Here is a 22,469-nt window from a genome sequence, read left to right on the forward strand (position 1 = left end):
CTTGCATTCCCACCAGTAATGTGTGAAGCTTCTCATTCCTCCACATACTCACCAATACTTGATAGTGTTAGTAAAATTTTAATTTTTTTATAAAGTCTACATTTACCATTTTTTCCTTTATCATCTGTGATTTTGAGGTCCTATTTAAGGAATCTTTTCCTAACTCAAGAACCTATGTTTTCTTCAAGTTTTTGGTGTTAGCACTTATTTAGATCTATAACCCATTTTGAGTTAGTTTTTGCATATAGTTTGAGCTAAAGATTGATTTATTTTCTTTTTTTGCATATGGATATTCAATCATTCCAGCATAACTTGTTGAAAAGAGTATCTTTCTGCATTGAATTAGTTACTTTGACATCCTTGTTGAAACTCAGTTGGCCATGTATGTTTAGGTCTATTGACTTTTTTTCTGTTCCATTTATCTGTATGTCTATTCTTATGCCAATACACCATCTTGATTACTACAGTTTTACAAATCCTGAAATCAGGTAGTGTAAGACCTCCAGTTTTGTTTTTCAGAATTGTTTTGGCTATTTCAGACCCGTGCATTTTGAAGATTCTTCTATCTTGCAGCTCAGCTACTGTCAAGATTACATCATTGTCCAAGGTGCCTGCTAAGCTCCAGCCACAATGTCCATGTTCTAGGCAGTCAGAAGGAGAAAGGGTGAAGAGCAAAATTATCTTCCCCAGAGGCCTATTACTTTTGCGAGACGTTTTCTCCAGAACTCCCCTCCTCCCACAATATTCTGCTCTCATCTTAGTGGTCAGATCTTAAACTGGTGGCCATGTCAGCTGTAAGAGAGGTTATGAACTGTGATTTTTCTCTGGAAATATCGATGTCTGCAGTCTTGGAGGTATTCTGTTAATTGATCAGGAGTGGAAAGTAGATATGTGGAAAACAATATGAATTGACTTCGCCAATTATTTAAAATGTGTAGAATGTTCCTTTGCATCCTAATGTGTGGTCATTATTTGTAAATGTTCTATGCCACTTGAGAATAATGTACATTTGAACTATTTGTTAGGCTCTGGCTTCACTCCATGCATATCTTTATAAAGCAAAACTTTGTTGTTTAAATATGGGTTCATAGTAATTTATTTCCTCCATCAAATTTGTGTAGAAACTTGTTAAATTCTCACACAAGGTTGTATATTTGCCAATTCCTCCTTATTTTGTTCATTTTCTTTAAGTGTGTTGAGACCATTAATGACTTTATAACTTCTTAGTGGATTTCTTTTTCTTTTATCATTATACAGCATCCTGCTTTATCCATATTGGTGCTTTTGCCTTAAAATCTCTTTTACCAAGTGCTAATGTGGTTATACAAACTTTTTTTTCATATTTTTCCCTCAATTTATGTTAAGCCATCTTGTGCAGCTTTGTTTTATGTCTCTTGTAACAGCACTTAGCTTTTGCAATTTTATCTGATAATCTTAGCTTTTTAATGAATTTTTATTTGTTTTCATTTATTATGATTCCAGATGTATATGGACCTATATCTTCTGTGGTAGTGTTGACCATTCTTAATTTGTGTTTTTTGTGTGTCTCTTTCCTGATTTCTGATGGATTGATATAAAATTCTATATTCTCCCTTTTCCCCCTGCTGGTTTGGAAATTAAAGAAGAAATTTCTGCAATCTTATTAATCATGCCCCAAACCCCAGAGATGACAAGGATCTTGTAATGGTTTCACTACAAATTGAATACCCCATCTCTACCATTTGGCTATTATTGTTTAATATTTAATTTTTAACTATAAATTTTGAAACTATTATTTTTACAGTTGATATTTACTTAAATCAATTTTTTAAATCATTTTATGTACTCACCATTGTTCTTTTTCTTTGGTTTCACTTTTTGTCTAGCTGAAGTGAATTCTTTAGTTTTTCTAGTGAGTGATCTCTAAGTGGTAAATTCTCTAAGTGCTGTATGTACAAATTTGTCTTTCTTTTGATAGAAATTTTTAGCTAGGTTAAAAATTTTAGGTTGATATTTATTTATTCTCAGTATAGTAAAGTGATTACTACATTGTCTTCTGGAATCTATGGTATGGCTAATAAAAATCATTCTTTTATTGTAACTATAACTTTTTGGTAAATATTCTGTCCTTTCTCTCTAAAAGCTTTTTTCCCCAATTTTTAATCATGAAAATTTCAAGCATGCAGAAGACTTGGGAGAATTGTATACTAAACATCAATATACTTTCACACAGATTCACAATTAACATTGTATCATTCCTGCTTTATCGCTTTTCTATCTGTATTAGCCCATTTTTACACTGCTGATAAAAACATACCCAAGACTGGGTAATTTATAAGGAAAAAGAATACAGGTTTAATTAACTCACAGTACCATGTGACTGGGGAGGCTTCACAATCATGGCGGAAGGTGAAAGGCACGTCTTACATGGCAGCAGGCAAAGACAGAGTGAAAAACAAGTGAAAGGGGTTTCCTTTATAAAACCATCAGATCTCGTGAGACTTGTTCACTACCATGAGAACAGTACAGGGGAAACTGCCCCCCTGATTCAATTTTATCTCCCACTGGGTCCCTCCCACATGAAAATAAGGGAGCTACAATTCAGGATGAGATTTGAGTAGGGACACAGACAAACCGTGTCACTATCCATATATACATTTTTTTTTATCCACTCAATAACTCATGGTCAAGTTTGAAACATTTCAGGGTTGCAGACATCAGTACCCTTCCCCCTCAAATACTTCTGCATGCATTCTTTTTTTAAGATAAAATTTACAATGAAATGCACAAGTATTAAGAGTACCATTGGATGAGTTCTTACAACCACACTTTTCTGCACCATCGAAATCTTTATCAAGATACAGAACATGATCATCACCCTGGAAAGGTTCCTTATGTCCTTTCTGGTATGTCTCCACCCACTACCTATCAGGGCAATCACTACTCTTTGTTTTTCCATGATAACTTAATTTGGGTTTTTAAAAAACTTTATATAAATAAGGTTTTACAGCGTGTTCTCTTTATTGTGAGATTTATTTCACTCAGGATGTTTTTGAGATTCATTCATATCATTGGATGTATCAGTAATTTGTTCGTTTTCATTGCTAGTGTCCATTGTCTGAATATACTGAATTTTGTTTATAATTCTCCTGATGAATGTCACCTCAAGTATTTTCAGTTTTTTGCTATTAGAAAAACTCTCCTCAGCACATTCTTGTAGAAGGCTTCCTGTTTTTTCATATCTCTTATCTAAATACCTAGGAGCAAAATTGCTGGGATATAGAGTAGACACATCAGTTCTTTCCCCTCAAGACCCATGAAAAGGATGATGCAGAGCAAGCCCAGGTGGATGGTGCACTCACAAGTGTGTGCTGCAGTGGAGGAATGCTTCACTGAGGAAACCCATGGGGTTTGCTAGCTAGACGACTGCTAGCAAAGCTGCCGAAACCTTACCTCCAAGGGAGATATTATCTTTTTAGCTGGAACGTAAGCAACTCACCTCTGGGGATATTAAGCAAATCTCTCCTGGGGACATCTCCTCTGGAAAATTTCTAAGGAGGGAGATGTTCTCCACTTTATACTGGTCAGGGAATAAATTTGCCCTATAATCTGGAGGCTACATCATCTCTAGCTTCCAAGGCTGCTTGCTATTCTGACATCCTTGAAGTAATACCCTGATACCGTGAGTACAGAAATGCCATGGAGAATAGCTTCTCAACAAATTCTTCCCACATTTTTGCTTCTGGCAAATTTCCTCATGAAGACACTACCCCATCAGCCACTCTGATTAATTTGACCCATGGGTCCAGATACATTTGATTTGTTAAATGTTGTAGGAACAAATTGCAAATGTAGGTGCAGTGGCTCACTCATGTTATCTCAGCACTTTGGGAGACCAAGGCAGAAGGATCACTTGAGGCCAGGAGTCCAAAAACAAGCAAAACAACCAAAACAAGCCTGGACAAGATAGTGGGACCCTGTCTCTCTCTCCACACACACACACATACACACACACACACACATTTCATAAACCGTGAATGCTTTAGGTCTTTAGGTCCCTTATGACCAGCTGACCACCTCTAAGGTACAAGTCACTTTACGTGAGGGAAGCAAGTTAATGCCTGGCTTTCATACAATAAGCACAATCCCCAGAGCACACAAGGTGCTCGAAGAAGGCAAGTGTTTACAATTGTTGAGCTTCCCTGAGTGGGATGTACATTTGTCAGGGGGAAGGTGAACAGTGCCTCCTACATGGCTCCTGGCTGGCTGTAAGCCTTGGGGTTCCCAGTTCTGTTCGTTGTGTCCAGTCCTTGATTTGTTTGTGTGTGTGGCTGGGGAGAGGTGGGCATGTGAGGGGACTGCTGGAGGACAGTCTGTCCAATCTATCCTCTTTGTCCATGACACCAACCAGGTAACAGTCACCCCCCCACCCGCCCCAACAAATGACTGAGAACAGGGGCAGGGACAATGTCTAGAGGGTTCTATGTGGGACCTCAGAAGCTGGGCCCAGCCCCTGCCATCTCATGCCTGGTGCGGAGAGGCTGACTCAGCATTCTCAGAGGCGGGAGCACTGGAGCAGGGTGTTTTCCTTCTGGACAAAGGATCCGGGGTAGTTCTGAAAGACAGTTATCACCAATGCTCCTGCTTCCTCCATACCTCCTAGGGTTGGAGGTGTTCCTGCCTTAGATCTCTGGATTTTTGCTCTTGCTTCACTGCTGCAAAATCTGTCTGTATCATTCTGGTGGCTGTACCTTCATCTTTTTCTCCTAATCGTCTCTTTTCTCACTTAGATCTTCCATCCACAAAATTAGATACAAGTAGAGCAAAAGCATTTTCATTAGCTGTGTCTGGAGTGAAATCTGAATCCCCTGGGCACTCAGAAGGCTGTGCCTACCAGGCTGATAGGGGAAAGAATGAGGCATCATCCCTAGGAATGACCAGGGTCACAACAGAATCCTGAATTTGCAAGATAGGTCTACAGAACACTTGCAATCCCCACCACTTTTGTCCTGGTCACTATCCGGGAAGGAGATGATCCCTTTCTGAGGACTGCTCCCTTCAGTGAGCCTACTGCCCTCCCATAGTGTACGGACAGGAGGAGATGAGGGACGTCAGAAAATCAGTGCATTGTGGAGTCACTTTTCTGATAAAGGGCACGTCAGACTGCAAATGGTCCAGACGGCCAGATTCAGGACACTGATGAGTTTCTGGGGTCACCATAGCATCCCTGGAGTCAGCTGCTCTGCAGCCTGAAGGAGGGCTGACAGTGTGGAGGCACTGCTATTACTTAATGAAATTATATAGAAATTCTATAATGATTATGTAATTACATAATGAAAACTCTCCATATCAGAGTTCAGAATATCTCCCAATTTCCAATACAGAATATTATCCATAACACCATCAACCTCAAGGAGGATATCCTCTCATTGCACATTTGAATTTACACAACAAACACTTGAAAAAGCAACATGCAAAAGCAGTTATCATTCACTCTAAGGTGCCAGCAAGAGTTAATTTTCCATTAAAAATGTTGTTTCAAAGGAAAGTCATCTCTCATAGTCTCTCCCAAGCCCATGGCCCAAGGCTCATGCAGAATTAAAATAGGACTCTGTACTCAACTTCCACACTACTACACTGATCATAAAGAATTTTGCCCCATTCCTGTGGACCAAAGTATGAAAAAATCTTGTATACTACTAGCATATAAAGCTCAAATAATTATATTTATTCCTCTGTATAATTAACTTTATTCTCTTTGGTTTGAAGGAAAAAAGAAGGGGCATGGCTGGAGCAGAATGAGAATGAGAAGGCAGAAAAACAGCCAACAAAATGGTAAGCAGGCAAAGTGAAGTAGTTACAGCTTTTGAGTTTATTAGGGCACTGTCCATTGTATTCTGGAAGGCCTGCAGTTCACGAGGGCCAGGAGAGTTCTGTACCTCCTGTATCCGTTAGGATGTAGACTAACAGGCTGTGACAAAGAGGCCTGAGAATGCAATGGCTTCAACAAAATGGTTTCTAATGCATGTAATAGTCCAGAGGCCCACAGTTAATACGGAGGGCTTATCATCATCCTCAGTATGACTTTCTTCAGTAGCTCAAGAAATTTTTATTAATTTGGAAAAATGTTCTTAAGAGGGTTAAATGAAGAAAGCAAGGTGTATGTGTATGTGTGTGCAACTGTAAAATATATATATATACATATATATAACCATATTTTATGTGAAATATTTATACTTGTGAAAGTATGTTTTTATGTATCTATCAATCCTTACATAGATATATGCAATTATTTATCTGTGTGTATGAAGAGATATAAAGCTATAGAAAAATCAATGGCAGTTCATTTATAAAGATATATGCAGTGGTTACATTTAGTCAGTATAATAGAGGTGATGTTTATATTTTTATTTGTGGTATTTAAGTATATGTGTTGTATTAAAATTTTAAAAATCTTCAACTTTTATAATGAAAAAGTGATCTTTAAAAGGCGACATATGCAAAAAGAAAAGCCTAGGAGAATATTTGTTAACAAATCACCATCTGGAGATAGCCATCCTCATCTGTGGCTATCTCTAGATGATGATGTTTTAGACCATTTTATTTTCTGAATTTTCCATAATTATATATGTTATTTATTTTAGTCATGGTCTAAGGATTTCCTTTCTCCTAGTCAATGAAGGCTGTCTTATTTTCCAAATGATGCTCAGTTTTGAATCAGTGGATCTGTATAGTAAGATTTTAGAGTCCTATTGAAAATTGTTTATTTTCACCAATCATCTATCTTCTGTTCTTCTGTTCTTGCCAGTTTAAGTGTCTGCCCGGCTTGTGGATGTACATTTTTGTTTGGAAAGAAAAACAAGTGGTTGCATTTATTTTAAGAATGGGTGTTTTTGGCCTGGCATGGTGGATCATGCCTGTAATCCCAACACTTTGGGAGGCTGAGGCGGGTGGATCACTTGAGGTTGGAGTTCGAGAACAGCCTGGTCAACATGGTGAAACCCTGTCTCTACTTAAAATACAAAATTTCACTGGATGTGGTGGCGGGCGCCTATAATCCCAGCTACTCGGGAGGCTGAGGCACGAGAATCACTTGAACCCAAAAGGCAGAGGTTGCAGTGAGTCAAAATTGTGCCACTGCACTTCAGTCTGGGAGGCAGAGAAAGACTCTGTCTTTAAAAATCAAAACAAACAAACAAAAAACAAGAATGGGTGTTTTCAAATTAAAAAATTATTTGGACTAAGTCATTATAACATTTTCATTTAAGTCTGTGTGTATTATCCTAACACATTCTAAGAGACTTCAATGTATGGTTAAATTCTGTGTGTAATTTAGAAGTCAACACTCCCCAAAGCAGAGAATGCTCTGGACACCTGCTCGAGGGGATCCAGAATGAAACCCAGGACTCCCTCACTTGCGTTTGGTCCAGCCTGTGAGCTGTTGTTCTGCCCAGTTCTATTAATACATTTTCCCTTGCCTATCCCCAGATAACAGCAAAGCCGATGGCCAGCTGGTCTTGAGTGAAAAGAAGGCGAACGTGAATCTGAAAGACCTTTCCAAGATTAGGGGTAAGATAAAGTTGGTACCACTTTTCATTTGCCCTGCAGGTCAATGCAAATGTTGAGGTTTTGAGGAGCCTAGAAACTTTATTGTTTACTAGTCAAACTTAGTCAATTTCAGAGCAGTGAAATCTAAAAAACAGCAAACCCATTAGAAGCCAGAGTTGTAAGTTGATTGTATTCATATCATAGATCTTATCTGTCCAGGTTCTAAAGTTGTTTTCCTCTGTGTTTTATCTGATTTTCCTGGGAATTCCTTTGCCTTAAATCATTGGCTAATTAAAATGGCTGGACCTGGTAAATTGTAAGCAGAACAGAGGTTTATTTTCTCACTGCCCTTTCAAGTCCTCCTCCTAGATAAGTTATTTTCTGTCCTAAGCAAGCCCTATCGCTTTCCTCTTCCCTTTTCACAACAATAAGAGTCTCATCTCAGTAATTGAGAGTCTTTCTGACCAAGTATTAAAACTCCAATGTCCTCCCCAGTTTAAAGCACCTTCCCTCCTTCACCCTGGGCAAGCCTTAGTCTGGAACACATATAGTTGGGGGTGACATGGCCAGTGTCTTCTCTTATTCTGTCTTGGCCCTACCCCTACGCCATAGCTGTTGGCTTGGTCCCATCCAGGATTGGGGAGGTGAGAGAAAGGGGTGAGATCGGAGTGTGGAAGTGTCTTGCCTGACAGGTGCAGCCGTGAAATGACATTGCAAGTGGTTGATGCACAATCACTAGCGCTTTCTTCCATGAGATGCTTTCATCAAGTCCACTGCAAGGGAAGGGGAGGGGCCAGGCATCACAGCTTGACTTATTTTGAAAGAAATAGAGCTTTACTTCTACAACCTGGATGTGAGTGAAGGGCTGAACCTGGCATAATCAGTTCCACCAACTCTTTCTATGGTCCCATAGGTGGACTGGTGCATTGTCCTAGGATGTGGGTGCTTGGAACTTGGGTAATCAACTCAACCTACTTGCTTGGGACTTTCTCAGTTTTGCCAGTGAAACTCTCATGTCCTGGGCACCCCCTTCGTCCTGGACAGACCAGGACAATTGGTCATTCTACTTGGTACTTATTGGATTGTTCCCAACCGTTGGGACTTGGAGTGAAATTTTGAGAAAACAGGAGGAAATTGAAAACTCTGTCACACTTCTTTCTAGAGGTTAATACCAACCATAACAATTATTTTAAAACAACTTTAAATTATATTCTGACCACCATAGTATTTATTAAGGTTTGTGATAGGGTTTCAGTATTGTTAAATGGGTATTACAGCCTGAGACACAATAATATTTGAATCCTGCCTTGCTCAGCCACTCGATTCTGAGAGTAAAACACAGTAGTGCTGTATTATGAATTTGCTGGATTTAAGCTCCAGATTGTTCTGTACCAAAACCTCCATAGACTAGAGTAGACTTCATGGTGTTTCTTTTTTCTCCCTAAAAATATGAGGCCTAAACAGATTTAATGAAAGCTAAATCCGACATACCCACTAGTCCCAGAAAAGATGTAACCAGACAGAAACAGCTAGAGAGAAAGGAAGAAATAACTCTGTATTAGCTGGACTGTTCAAGGTTGTGGCCAGAGCTCTAGTGCCAAGCCTGGCTGGAATATAGGAGGGAAAAGAGCAGCAAGGATACGACATCTGGATCTATTCTCACTGTACGGTGAGTGCGGACCCTCAGGAGAGGAGGGAGGGGTGAAGCAGTGAAGAGGAGAGACCTGGAGATGTCCTGGACTTCCAGAGTCCACTTGGCATCTTGCGTGGGAGAGGAGGGGAGGAGAGCTTCTCAGAGAGCCACACCTGTGTGGCTGATGTTCTATTGCCTGGAAACCTCATCTTCCAGAGGCAGGCAGCAAGATGGAGCAAAAAGATTAACATGCCTCATGGAGAACCACAGTTCCACCTCTTTAGTAGTTTTTCTTAGCCCTTGGCTGTTACTATACAAGCCTCCTACCTCCCTATACGAGTTTATTAAACTCTCCTAAAGCTCTTCTTTGAGTGCCTGTTATCTTGGTTAAATATTAACAGGATGACAACTTGCAAATTTGAAACTTGCTTGATCTTGGGATAAGATGTCTGTAATTATCAATATTGGTTCCTTGGGCCATTTGGGTCTTAAATGGGTAAAAACCTGGTCAGTAACTGTGTAGTCTAAAGACCAGAAAGTGGAATTATATTACCAAGCCATAGGTCTACTTTGGGTCCTATTGGTCCTTTCTACTTTGCTGGCCTAATATGCTCATAATATGCTTAGAGTTTAGAGCACTTAGGAATAAGTAGGTTGGAAAATATTTCTCCATGGGGCCTACATGACCCTGACCAGCATCCCTAGATGGTGGTCATTGAATGGTGGACATCCAGCACAAGAAGGAAGGAACATTTTGCTTTCCTGCTTTGGAAAATAAAACACATTTGAACAATAGTAAACATTGAGATGCCCACTCACAGCCAATTAACATGCACTTGGGAGAACATCGTCGGCTGCAGTGTCTGCCATGTCAATCCTTGATTACTATTTGGAATGAAGGCTGTGGAAGTCTCAATTCTACCCATTCCTCATGGTTAACCTTCTTCTGATTAGTTTCTTAGATCCTAATATTTATTTTTTCCAAAGCCATGTGAACGAAGCCCTGGTCACATTTACTATTACTTTCAGCACAAGGGTACACATATCTTCCCCCAATGTGGTATGTGCAGCATACATCTCACCTATGGAGCACCTAATAGGGTTTCCCTTAACTCACAGAACTGCCATTTACTTGTGTCTCTGCTAAGAGAAACCCAAACGCCTTCACTTAATTTTGTAGTTTTGTCTCAATTTTCTCCGAATATTTTAGTCTCTGTAATGACAGTAATCATCATTTTGATCTTGCAAAGATTAACTAAATTAGTGGATGTGTAAGTGTTTAACATATATTATATGCCATGTATATATTTCAAATATATATTTGAAATGAAATATGAAATGAAACTTCAAAATATGAAATGAACCTTCAAAATATGGAATGAAGTATTTATACTGTTGCTTGAGTTATATGTGAAATACTGATTTCAATTAGTTTTTTTTCTAATGTAAGAATAGGAAAATGAAATATAAAGTGAACCTAATATTAGCTATCTAATTCTTCATACCTTAAAGGCTAGGGTTTAAATCTTTTTATTTATATATTAAACAGGCTTTTGGAAAGTTACATTTAAATGGAATTTTTGAAAAGCAGCAATATATGTAACACAGCTGCTCATTTGTGACTGTGACTATATTATTCTACTTTCTCAGGGAGAAAGAGAGGTAAACCTGGAACCCGCTTCACTCAGAGTGACAGAGCTCCACAGAAAAGAGTCCGATCAAGAGGTAAAAAAGAAAAGAGGAATGCACTTTCAATAACTAAACATCTAATTTCCTGCGCTTTATGCTGTATTTTCAGTAATAAACCTATTTCTTTAATTGTTTTATGAAGCTATACTAACTATTGAAAAACGTATCCTATTAAGTCATTTTCCAAAATGTATCAAGGAAAGAAGGAAGTAAGTTGGTGATGGATCTACAACCAGACCCCGGGGCCCCAGGGGTCACTAAAGTGCTACTTCCACTGAAATGATAAATTTCAAGGCTGAAGATAGTCCATTGCTGTATAAAGGGTATAACCCATAAGTGATTTAGCTGATCTTCCTCTGGCTACACAGAAAGCCACATGTTGCACACTAAGGTTGAACCAGAGTTGTGGTTAGAGATCTGTGTCCTAAGGCTTTTTGGCTTTTTAAAAAATCTTTGACTGTGTGATCTTGTGCTGACCACTTGGCCTTCTTTGCCTTGGTTTCCTCATCTGAGAAGCTAGAGGGTGAATTAGGCCAACCACCCTTCTTATTAGTCCATCCCAGTCTAAATAGTGTGCCCTTTTCAAAACCAGTCTCAGGACCAAGGACCGCTTCCCCTGCCCATCATGGCCTCTACACCTCTGTTTGGAAGGGCAGGATTAGCTGCTCATCCTCCTGGAGTTTTTCTTTGAAAAACTTTCACACCTACTTCTGTAGTATCCGGTTCTCAGTTCCCCACCCTATCAGAAAGCTGATAGGAGGGGAAAATGGAGCAAAGCAGAGAATAAAAGTAGAAGGCTGGCGCTGTCTCCATTAGGTTATCTCATCATTAGCCTCTCCCTCCTTGACCAGTCAGTGCCCAAATGGGAGACTGATTATGGTCTCTGGCTTCATCTCTGGCTACCTAACTGCAGCAAAACAGAATAGCTGGAGAGCGCCCATCAAACCAATGACAACAACTGTATGTTTCATTGTCATATAAGAATCAGTGGAGCTTACTACACTGGAAGTTAAAACAGTTTTACTGAAGTCTAATTTCTCTGATAAAGCATTCAATTTTCTGTGAAATTTGAAAGGTGAAATTGGGACACACATTCTGTAGTTACAGATCAAAAATGCCACTTGGAAGAAAGACTTTGAAACTCTAGAGATTTATGGAATAGAATTTCCTAAGTACTCTTTGTGCCTTTATAGGATTTACCTCAGTGGGGAGGGGGGATGTGCCTTTGCAAAGTGAGACAGAATGAAGAAATCCTCTCTTTCAGCTTCAAGAAAGCACAAAGATGAAACTGTGGATTTTCAGGCTCCTTTACTTCCAGTGACCTGTGGTGGGGTGAAGGGAATTTTACATAAGGAGAAATTGGAACAAGGTGGGTTTCATAGTCTTCTTTAATTTGCAGCTCCTATCTGAAGGCATCACAAGAAGTGGTGAAATTATTTGTGTGAATTACACATCATTCAAGGAGTTCTGGGCCCAGTTTGGCTTGAGGGAAGGAGGAAGGGATCCCTAAGATGACATTTTAAGACTTTAAGAAATCACACCCATTACATGCTGACTCACACATGGAGTGTCCAGGGGGTACCCAAAGAACAAAAGAGAAGGCAGGAACGTCAATTCACAGATGGAAAATGTCAGGTATTTTACTTTGAATTAGACAGAAAAGGGAAGAGGCCCTTAACCTCAAGCTTCATATTCTCTCTCCCTTCTGGAGTGCTGTCACCAAGGCAGGGTGCTTGGCTTAGGGTGATGATCACAGGTTTTAACATTAGGAAGCCTGAGTTCCAGCCTTGGCTGTGCCAGGAATGACTGTTCCATTCTGAGTAGAGAAGGGGACCTTTCTGAATGTGAAATCTCTCATCCAAGAGAGGGAACAATAATTAAAAACCTACCTCATGATGTAGCTACGAGAATTAATTTACATATTAATGTAAAATATTTTACGATTGAAAATTATAAAACTGTCAAAAACGTCTATCAGAATGGACTTCATCTCAGATCTCTCTTAACTTGGCTCTTTGAGCACCAATTAATATAAACGTTTTCATTGTGACTTTTTTTTAACAGCTTAACTGAAATACAGTTCATGTATCATGTAACTCACCACTTAGAGTATACCAATCAATGATTTTTTTTATATTTTCACAGGATTGTACAGCCATTATTATCACCTAATTTTAGAACAATTTGTCCTTCACTAAAGAAAACCCCATGTCAATTAGTAGTCAATGCCCATTCCCACCTCACCCCAATGCCCAGCCCTAAGCAGCTGCTAATCTATTTTCTGCTCTATAAATTTGCTTATTCTAGGCATTTTCTGCAAATGGAATCCTATCATACATCCCCTTTCATGACTGGCTGCTTTTAATGAGCATGATGTTTTCAAAGTTCATTCACATTGAATGTATTGGTACTTCATTTCTTTTATTGATAAATCATATATTTCATTGTATATAGATATACCACATTTTGTTTATCCATTCATCAACTTGGGTTATTTTCACTCTTTGGCTGTTATAAATAATGCTATTTTGAACATTTATGTAACAAATTTGGTGTGAACATATTTCAGCTCTTTGGAGTGTATATTCAAGAAAGGAATTGCTGAGTAAAATGGTAATTCTATTCTTAACTTATTGAGGAAACACCAAAGTGTTTTCCACAGTAGCTGCACTATTCTATATTCCCACCAGAAATGTATGAAGGCTCCCATTTCTCTACACACTCACCAACGCTTGTTATTGTTTGTCTTTTTTATTATGATCATCCTAGTGGGTGTGATGTGGTATCTCATTGTGGTTTTGCTTCACATTTCCCTAATGGCTGATGGGGTTGACTATCTTTTATATATAACTTAATTTTTCTATTAGGTAACATTTCACAATTATTTTTTATTATCAGCTGCCCATGATTGCACAGATGAGAAAATCTCTGTTCAATAATGCCCTAAAACTGAATGAAAAATGTTGTAATAGAAGGTGCACATGTTGCCAGTGTGGCCTCCTGAGCCACAGGGCACCTATCTCAGACTGTACCCCTAAGTAAGGATTCTGCCTCCACATTGCCTCCAGAGCCATCTGCAGACTCAGGCCTGGTCTCTACCCCCAGAATTCAACAGCAAGTTGGAGTCCTCTCATCTTTCAGAATCACTTGCTTTTCCTTCTGTAAGTGCTTTTGAAATGCTTAAAAGGTTGCTCTTGATGATAACCATCACTCTCCTCATGGATGAAGGTCAAAGAAATGTGCACCCCCACCAGGAAATATCCTTAGAGGGGACTTTCAGGCTGGATTTGGGGCCTCTGAAGTCTGAGAGGGAAGGCCAGACCCTCCTGCTATTGATCTTCATCACAAATTGGGTGGCTCTAGATCCAATGTGGTGAGTGGCCACAGTCTGTGCGCTGGGAACAAAGAGGGCTCAGGATCAAGTTACCCTGGTCTTACAGGAACCTTGGCGAAGTGTATACAGACTGAGGATGGAAAATGGTTCACCCCCATGGAATTTGAAATCAAAGGAGGCCACGCAAGATCAAAGAACTGGAGGCTGAGTGTGCGCTGTGGCGGGTGGCCCCTACGACGGCTGATGGAGGTATTCCAATGACAAGAGGCCAGACCTGTGCCCATTCTTCTTGTTCCCTAATAATGAGGAGACTGTTTATTCACCAAATATTTGTTAGGTTATAGCTAAAGCCTTGATGCCAGTGAGTTTATCCTCTCACTCAGGAGAGAGGGACCCCATATCCATAACCACACTACAGTGCAACACACTGATGTTGTACCAGGGGCTCCGTCAGGATAGACTCAGCAGCTTGGAGGAGGAAAGGGTCATTCTGACTAGGGTGCATGTGGACAATTTTGTGCACTGAGAAAAAGAAGAGAGTCGATAGTCAAGCAGGGCAAGAAGACACTTCAGAGAAAGAATGACCTGAAAACCAGAATGGCGTGAAAACAAGAACCATAGTAAAAATATTAACAGCTCTGTGGATTTAGGTAGATGGGTTGTGTACGATAAGGCACAATTCAGCAACTGGGGTTGTCTGTGGAGCACTTTAATGCCAGGGCTAAGTAATTCAAATCTGTAATTGAGATAGCAACAATCAGTGAAATCTTCTGAGATTGGAAATGACATTTAAAACAGTATTTTAGACACCAATGGGGCTTTGAAATGCCTTCACTGTCTCCCCTGCTAGCAAACCTATACTCAGTCTAGAATGCTTAGCTCAAATGTTACCCTCTTCCTTAAATATTCACTGACCTATAGCCATGGGTCCTCCCTTCCCAGGGTTCCTGAGCCCCTACTAATGCCCTTTTTCACTATTTATGTTTATCCTTCTGTGAGTGCTTTTTGTCTGTAGACCCCTTTAGGTTTTCCCATCTTCATGTACCCAAGATTGATCAGAGTGACTGACACCCAGTAGCATGCAATAAGTGTGTGCTGCTTGGATAGCTCTGGTGTAGGGACTCCAGCTGGAGTGGCACTGGTGGAACTGGAAAAGAAGTGATAGATGGTATGAGATTATGAACGAAAACCTCTTAGGACTTAGGAAAGAAGCACAAGAGAAGGGAAAATGGTCCTGAAAATGATTTTCTGGCTTCTATTGATTGGAGTCTAGAAGCACAGGTGAAGACAGGGAGATGGTTTCTCATTCAGACACCTTGGGTTTGAGCTGGCAGTGGAACACTCAGGTAGAAGTATTTGGGAAGAGGTTGGAAATGCCAGACTCACAAAACAGAAACACAGGCTGACTATGTACCTTGGTCTTTTTATCTTTCAGGAAGGATCTCTACCTAATCCTCCAAGAATATATTACAGGAAGAAAAAGGTGATTATTACATAATTTTCTACAGATTCTTGTCACATAACTGATTTAACATGTACAACATCTTATTTTATGGAGTCTCCAATTGGGTAACTATAATTAAGCTTTCACCTTCTCCACTTCCTACATATAAATTTTTTAAATATACGCTTTCAGAGTTACTACTTTGAATACTTTGTGTATATAAAGCTAGGTCCTCTTTGGATTAAACCGTATCAGATGGAGATGCTGAGGAGCCATCAAAACAAACCTCCTGAATGTGTTTCAGCAATAGATGCAGATGTTGTAAGAGTGTCAAAGTTGGAAAATCCAACACGGTCATGGAATACATAAAAATATTTCATAATAAGGTGAAAGTATCATCTCCAACTCAAAATCAGATCTTTTTCACTGATGTTATTATTTTCTAACTTTTGTGAAATTGATAGAGCAAACGTCTCCTCACAGTCACTTGAGACATGTATGAAACCAAATATCATTTCATGAAATAGGTAATAAAAAGAATGTTTCTTTTCTGATCTTTCACATCCTCTTTCACCTTCCAAAAAAACGTACACACAGATACACAGAATTCTTTCTCAATGGGAAATTATTTTCCTTTGTCAAGATGGTGCCATTGGGGAGGAAGATCTCCAGAGGCAAACGTATTTTACAGGAGGAGCTGACCAGGAAAATCTTTTATGTTGATGCCACCTCTTTGGCTCTACCAGAGGGACTGTGCAGACCTGCTTTTTATCTGTGAAAGTGATTTTTCCTTCACTTAAGAACGCAACAAACAAATAGGTTAAGTGCAGTGTAGATTCAGGACAAGGTGATGGTTTTTCCAAGACTGGGTGTGAATGAGAACCTGAGGAGGGGGAAGAGAAAAATGTCTTCCTTATGCACTTCAGGTAGAAATATGCATTCAAGACATTCACAGACTTCTAAAACAGCTCACACATAGCTAGCCACTAAGCTTCATATTCCACTGGGAACCTGAGATCCAGGCCTTTACATTATCTGATATACTGGCTGATTTGAATTCTCAGCCACTGAGACATTTCATCCACTGGGTTTCCCGAAGGGAAACTATGATGTCACCTATTCAGTGAGTACACTAAAGACCAGCAACTCTACCTTTCCCCAGATGCCAAGAGTAACTCAGCCTGGATGACCCAAATGAGCTGGCAATTTCCAACCAACCGACTCTCCCTCTATTCAGGGGTGCAACACTTAGCAGCAACAAGCTGCAGTTGCCTCTATATGTTATGTCTCCTCATGGGGATAACAGAGGTCCCCCGAGTGGCAGATCCAGGATTCATTATGAACTCCATGGGTCCTCTGTGCCTCTCAGAGCTTCTCTTGCTTGCAGAGCCACTTGGCTTCTGGAAACTTCAGTGTCACTATTGGTGCCACATGATAATGTCTCTGCTCAGGCTCATGACAAGGGCCACATAAACCTTTTGGTGGTAGCTGCGGTGTTGTAAAACAATCTGATACACTCACCCAGAATAATTGTTGTGTGCTAATGCTTGCTTAAGAGACTCTAGTAATTTTTTTTTTTTGAGACGGAGTTTCACTCTTGTCATTCAGACTGGAGTGCAGTGGAGCAATCTCAGCCTCCCAGGTTCAAGCAATTCTCCTGCCTCAGCCTCCCAAGTGGCTGGGATTACAGGTGCCTGCCACCACACCTGGCTAATTATTTGTATTTTTAGTAGAGACAGGGTTTTGCCATGTTGGACAGGCTGGTCTTGAACTCTTGAAACAATATTCACTTATTCACCCATTGAACATATACTTATCAGCACATACTAAATTCCAATGGCCATTACAGAAGATTGACCTCAAAAAATCATTTCAAGCCAGGCATGGTGACTAGAGCCTATAATGCCAGCATTTTGAGAGGCTGAGATGGGAGGATGACTTGAGCTCAGGAATTTGAGACCAACCTGGACACATTGTGAGATATCATCTCTAAAAAAAAAATAGAAAAATACCCAGGCATTGTGGTTCATACCTGTAGTCCCACCTACTCAGGAGGCTGAGGTGGGAGGATCACTCAAGCCTGGGAGGTCAAGGCTATAGTGAGCTGTGATTTTATCATGGCATTCCAGCCTGGGTGACAGAGTGAAACCCTGTCTCAAAAAAAAGAAAAAAAAAAAGATTGTTTCAATTTTATTGTAAACATGGATGAATTACAAATGGGTGGAGTAGGAGATCTAGGCTAGTCAGAGATGCAGTCAGTGACAAGGTCACGTCTCAGGTGCTTGCGCTTTAGATCACACTTGTTTATAGCCTCTGTGCCCTGGGCTAGAGACAAAAGCTGAGGCTGCCTGTATCCCAGAAGGGAAAGGCGCCAACTCCTGCAATGGATATCCAAAAGCAATCTAAATAAATCTAGTGGGTTACCTCTTAAAAGATAGTCAACCTGACATCTTCTTGTGATTTGGATAGAAGGGAGAGCAGGAGACTCTCAGGAAGAAGAGCTGCAGCACAGAGGACCTTGGAGGCATTTTATCACCAGGGCTGTGTCCCTAGGGGAGCTGCAGAAAGTAGTGCTCTTCTCTGGGACACTTGCATGGCCTCCAGGACTCTGGGCCCTGTGGTCCCTGGAGGCTGTGGGGGATAAATTCTCAGCCTGATTATTATTGCAATTCCTCTGGGTGGGATGACACAAAGGCCAAGTTTAGGAAATATGCCTGAGGGCCCCTTGGAGTAAGAGGACAAGTAGAGCTTCTCTGACTTGGCCTGGGCAAACTAGGTCCAGACTCCCTGCAGGGAATGGGACTTGCATTGGGCTGAACAGTAGTACTTGGGCACTTTTTCTTCCCTCAGTAGATATATAGGTCCAAAAAATCAGATATGAGATAAAGGGAAGACTGTTTAAAAAAATAAAACTTTAGACAAAATAAATTTAATAGCATTTATTGGAGCAAAGAGCAATTCATGAATTGGGCAGCACTCAGAACAAGAAGAGGTTCAGAGAACTCTGCTGCAGCAGCCCAGACAGTGAGGCCAACACAGGAGTACGTTAGAGAAACTATATTTAATGGATTATCATGGAAAGATGCTAATTAGAGGTAGATGGCGGATTCCAGTTGGTAAATTCTCTAGTTTCATTTTACTGTTTACAACAGGTTTCAGTTTGCTTACATAGGAAATTAAAGCACTGGAGCCACCCCAGCCTACTGGCCTTCATCTCCTCCCAATTATTTTTTTACAACTGGTTCCTGAATCCCTTCAAAGATGACTATTTAAATTTAAGTAAGTGATAGATGGAAACAATGCATTCAATATCGTAAATCAATCTTTCTGTTTTTTCAACAGAGAATACTGAAGTCTCAAAACAATAGCTCAGTTGACCCTTGTGTAAGTACAAATTCTGAACTACGACCCCCAGAATATTCCACTTCTTTCTCCAGGCATATGTTCTGTGTCATGACTGCTGTTGCCTGAAGCATGTTCAGTCTCAGTTGGAGTATGTGGCTATGTGAATTCAGTTGCATCACCCAAGCCAGGTAGATGTGCCTGGGCCTTGGATGTCTTGCAGTGTGAAAGCACTCTTTCCATCTGTTTCAGTGGAAACCCTCCAATATCCTTACTTCCTTATTCCCTTGGGTAGTGAGTATGGGAGGCTGAGCTCTAGACCACTGAGGTCTCTTGAAACAGAGCTTGAAGTGGTAATGGGTAGGGCTGGCCTGGTGATTAGGGGGAAGGAGTAAATGTGAGAGGATAACAGCATTCTCAAGTAAGGGGTATGGATGAAAGGGAAAATCCCAAAAATGCACTCCAAGGTGCAGGTAGAGTGAAGATGGTCTTAAGCATCAGCCAGAAGGAACAGACCAGGCCAAGCTATTATGTTTAAGGTGTGGAGCCTGTCATTAGTCCTGTAAAGGAGTACATACAGGACAACAGGTCCTTTACAGAGCCCCTATCACCAGTCTCAGGGAAGCCATTAGGGTGCTGAGCTGGTTAGGACTGAAACCATCACGACCTAGCAAATCCTGAGGCATTTTAACTCAACTGCTTATCTGGTGCTCAGTACTATGCAAACTTTCTGATCCCCTGGGCCCCATCCATTCTCTGCTTGCTATATGACTGCCTGCTTTGGGTTCTGCTGAAATCATGGAGGAGTTCTTTCTCTAAATGAAATTCTGGTTTGCTCCTTTTCATTGCAGTGAGATGCCAATTTTAGGCAAGGTCACCTTCTTGCACAACTCCAGGGGGCAGCACTCACATAGAATATCATGCAATAGCACTGACACATAATAGTTAACAGAGGAGGGATGCTCAAATAGTTTTATACACACCTTACCTCCAAAGCAATCCTCCAACAAGATTTAGTTCTTATCCACACTGATTTTGATGCCCGGCCAACTCAGGGACTCATGAATGGTTAAAACAGCCCTGGAGGTCAGTGTTTGCGTGGCTGATTTTGTATGAGCTTGACATGGAGGTTTATGTCTCACAGCCCACAGCCAGATGTCTGTGGGAAAAAGACGAAAACAGTTCCAGCAAAGGTATGGTCACCCCTATTAATAATTTTTCCAAGGCCAATAACAACATTGATTTATAATATCCCCATGCCTCCATAACCAGACTTTGCTCAGGCTGAGTCTCAAATTATCTTGCATCTTGGAGTCACTTGAAGAGCTTTAAAAAATATTGTTGCCTGGATCCCACTTCTAGGGAAATTCTAAATTAATCAATCTGGACTATGTATGACTTGAACATTAGGATTTCTTCAAGGTCCCCAGTTGATGCTGATACATAGAATTGCCTATTCTGTCACCTAAAGAAGAATACCAGTGCCTGTGCCTCAACCCTGACCCAGTGATTCAGAATCTCTGGTGTTGGGTTCAGGACATTAGCATTTTATATACTCTCCTGAGATGAGTCTAATGTACAGCCAGGCCAACAACCAAAGAACCAGAGAAATCAAATCTCTTCTTGAAAAGATATAAGTTTGGAGAAAAAAAAGGGCAGATAAGAGGCAGGACTAACTTCCACCTCCAACTCAGACAGAACAGCATGTTGAGACCCAATTGTGAACATTTGCTACAAGAACCACCACAGGAACATTCCAGCAAAACAAGGAATTCACAGACCCTTTGAAAGAAGTGGCTTGCCACTGCAAACTCTGTGAGACAGCCAAAAAACTGTGAGTTCTCAAAGTGTGAGAGGGAAAAAGTCCACCTCTGAACACGTATCCTCACTGGGGAACCTGAAAATCCAGATCACGGGAGAAGGATTTCACCTAAGCTAGAGCTGAAATGAATTTAGAGAGCTGGGCAAAATATAAAAGTAGAAGTAGCAGCAGAAAGAGCCCTGTAGGCACTCCACATAGGGCCACATGGGGGCTGTGCTGAGGAACAGAGGAAGCAGCCAGTGGCTGTGGAGGGTGGGCTGTCCCCTGCTTCCAGAGGCAGAGTGTGATTGGCTTGTTTGAATAATTCCATGGCTGGCAGGAAAATGAAATCAGCTATTCAAAAATAAGCAGAAGGTGCAAGTGGTCCTCTTGATCAGAAGTGTTGGTAGGAAACCTTATCTGCAGAAGCAGAGCCAGCAGAGGACTTGTAGATAGACCATTCTAGGCCTTCCCAGTGTTACCAGATGTCCAGGCTGCACGTAATATTGAACTCTAATTTTAGTCCTTACAGCACTTTTCCCTTGAACAGCAAAGGGCTCTGTCACAGACCAGTTCTTTGTCATGAATACACATGCATTTGTCTACAATACAGCATATAATGTATTGGTCTCTATATTTGCTCTATAAATTCTGTTGGTTTTTAATGACTGGGATTTGCTCCACAACACATGGATGCAAATACTATCATATTTTAACTTCCCCAAATGAAATTAAATCTTGCTAAAGGTCTCACATATTAAGACTTGTGAGAAATGGAGAATTCGTTGATTTATCATTCCTTTTATAGAACAAAGCACCAGCTCTTTTATGGGCCCAGGAAATGAGGAGAGGGTCTCCATCTTCAACACTGTATGGTGCTGTTACCCTGGTCCTTGGTCATTAGAGATGACACCTTTGCACCTTACAATCCAAATTAGCTAAGTCATGGGAGATCTTCTGCCAGGATCCCAGAGCCAAAGAGCTCTGTGCTCCCTGTGGCCCACCTGGTCATCTGTACTCATGGTCCTTCCCCCTCAAAGGTAGGTGCACAGCCCTCTAGGCACAAAACCTACAGCCTAGGAACCCCTAACTAGGCCCTGTCTTCAACTCATGGGGAACTTATGGCCAAGAATATGGGATGTGATGATATCTTAGAAGGTTATTCCATCATATGTAATTCTCTGGGTCTCCCTTTCATGAGTTGATTTGTAGTATAGACAAATGGATTTAACACTTTACTTCAAAACCTGGTTTTATCTGCAGCATAATACAATTATTCAGATTCCTATAAGATCATCCTCTTGCTGTGTTGCTAGGCTTTCTGTGTCATAATCTCTGGTTTTATAAGGAAAACGTTTTTATTCTGATATATACCCCTTCCTCCTGAACTTCACTGCAGACCAGGATTTGTTCTGAAATCTCCATGCCATGCTTTTCCTTCATATCCCAGGGAGAGGCATATGCCTGTCTATACAGGCTCACACATAAGCAGTGTGTTCTAGATGCCCAGAGGGTTGGCCTTCCTGAATCTTGCGGTTCCCAGTGACGTGGACACTGTTTTACCTTCTAGATGAGAAACCTGGATGAGTGTGAGGTGTGCCGGGATGGAGGGGAGCTGTTCTGTTGCGACACTTGTTCAAGAGTCTTCCATGAGGACTGCCACATCCCGCCTGTGGAAAGTGAGAAGTAAGTGACATGC

The 22,469-nt window shown here is 40.7% G+C and overlaps 1 protein-coding gene and 1 long non-coding RNA gene across 5 annotated transcripts in view; one reads left to right on the forward strand and one right to left on the reverse strand.

The window, feature by feature from the left end:
* Positions 1–22,469, forward strand: part of SP140L (SP140 nuclear body protein like) — an 81,192-nt gene that overhangs the window by 55,247 nt on the left and 3,476 nt on the right. For 3 of the 4 annotated variants that reach the window (XM_055379717.2, XM_055379718.2, XM_055379719.2), the window contains exons 8-15: positions 5,749–5,814; positions 7,468–7,548; positions 10,811–10,885; positions 12,114–12,218; positions 14,290–14,432; positions 15,619–15,666; positions 18,970–19,011; positions 22,341–22,456. In XM_055379717.2, the coding sequence (XP_055235692.1) occupies positions 5,749–5,814; positions 7,468–7,548; positions 10,811–10,885; positions 12,114–12,218; positions 14,290–14,432; positions 15,619–15,666; positions 18,970–19,011; positions 22,341–22,456 (676 nt within the window). Of the gene's footprint in view, positions 1–5,748; positions 5,815–7,467; positions 7,549–10,810; positions 10,886–12,113; positions 12,219–14,289; positions 14,433–15,618; positions 15,667–18,969; positions 19,012–22,340; positions 22,461–22,469 lie in introns of those variants that run through there. The other variant, XM_063695269.1, reaches the window with a different exon arrangement.
* Positions 12,054–22,434, reverse strand: LOC129531970 (uncharacterized). Its single transcript, XR_008677510.2, has 3 exons — positions 22,334–22,434; positions 19,958–20,128; positions 12,054–12,171 (listed from the first exon to the last, which is right to left on the reverse strand). It is a non-coding gene; the product is annotated as an uncharacterized lncRNA (long non-coding RNA).

The sequence above is a fragment of the Gorilla gorilla genome, chromosome 11 (assembly GCF_029281585.2).
Source record: "Gorilla gorilla gorilla isolate KB3781 chromosome 11, NHGRI_mGorGor1-v2.1_pri, whole genome shotgun sequence".
In the NCBI taxonomy this organism is placed as follows: Eukaryota; Metazoa; Chordata; class Mammalia; order Primates; family Hominidae; genus Gorilla; species Gorilla gorilla.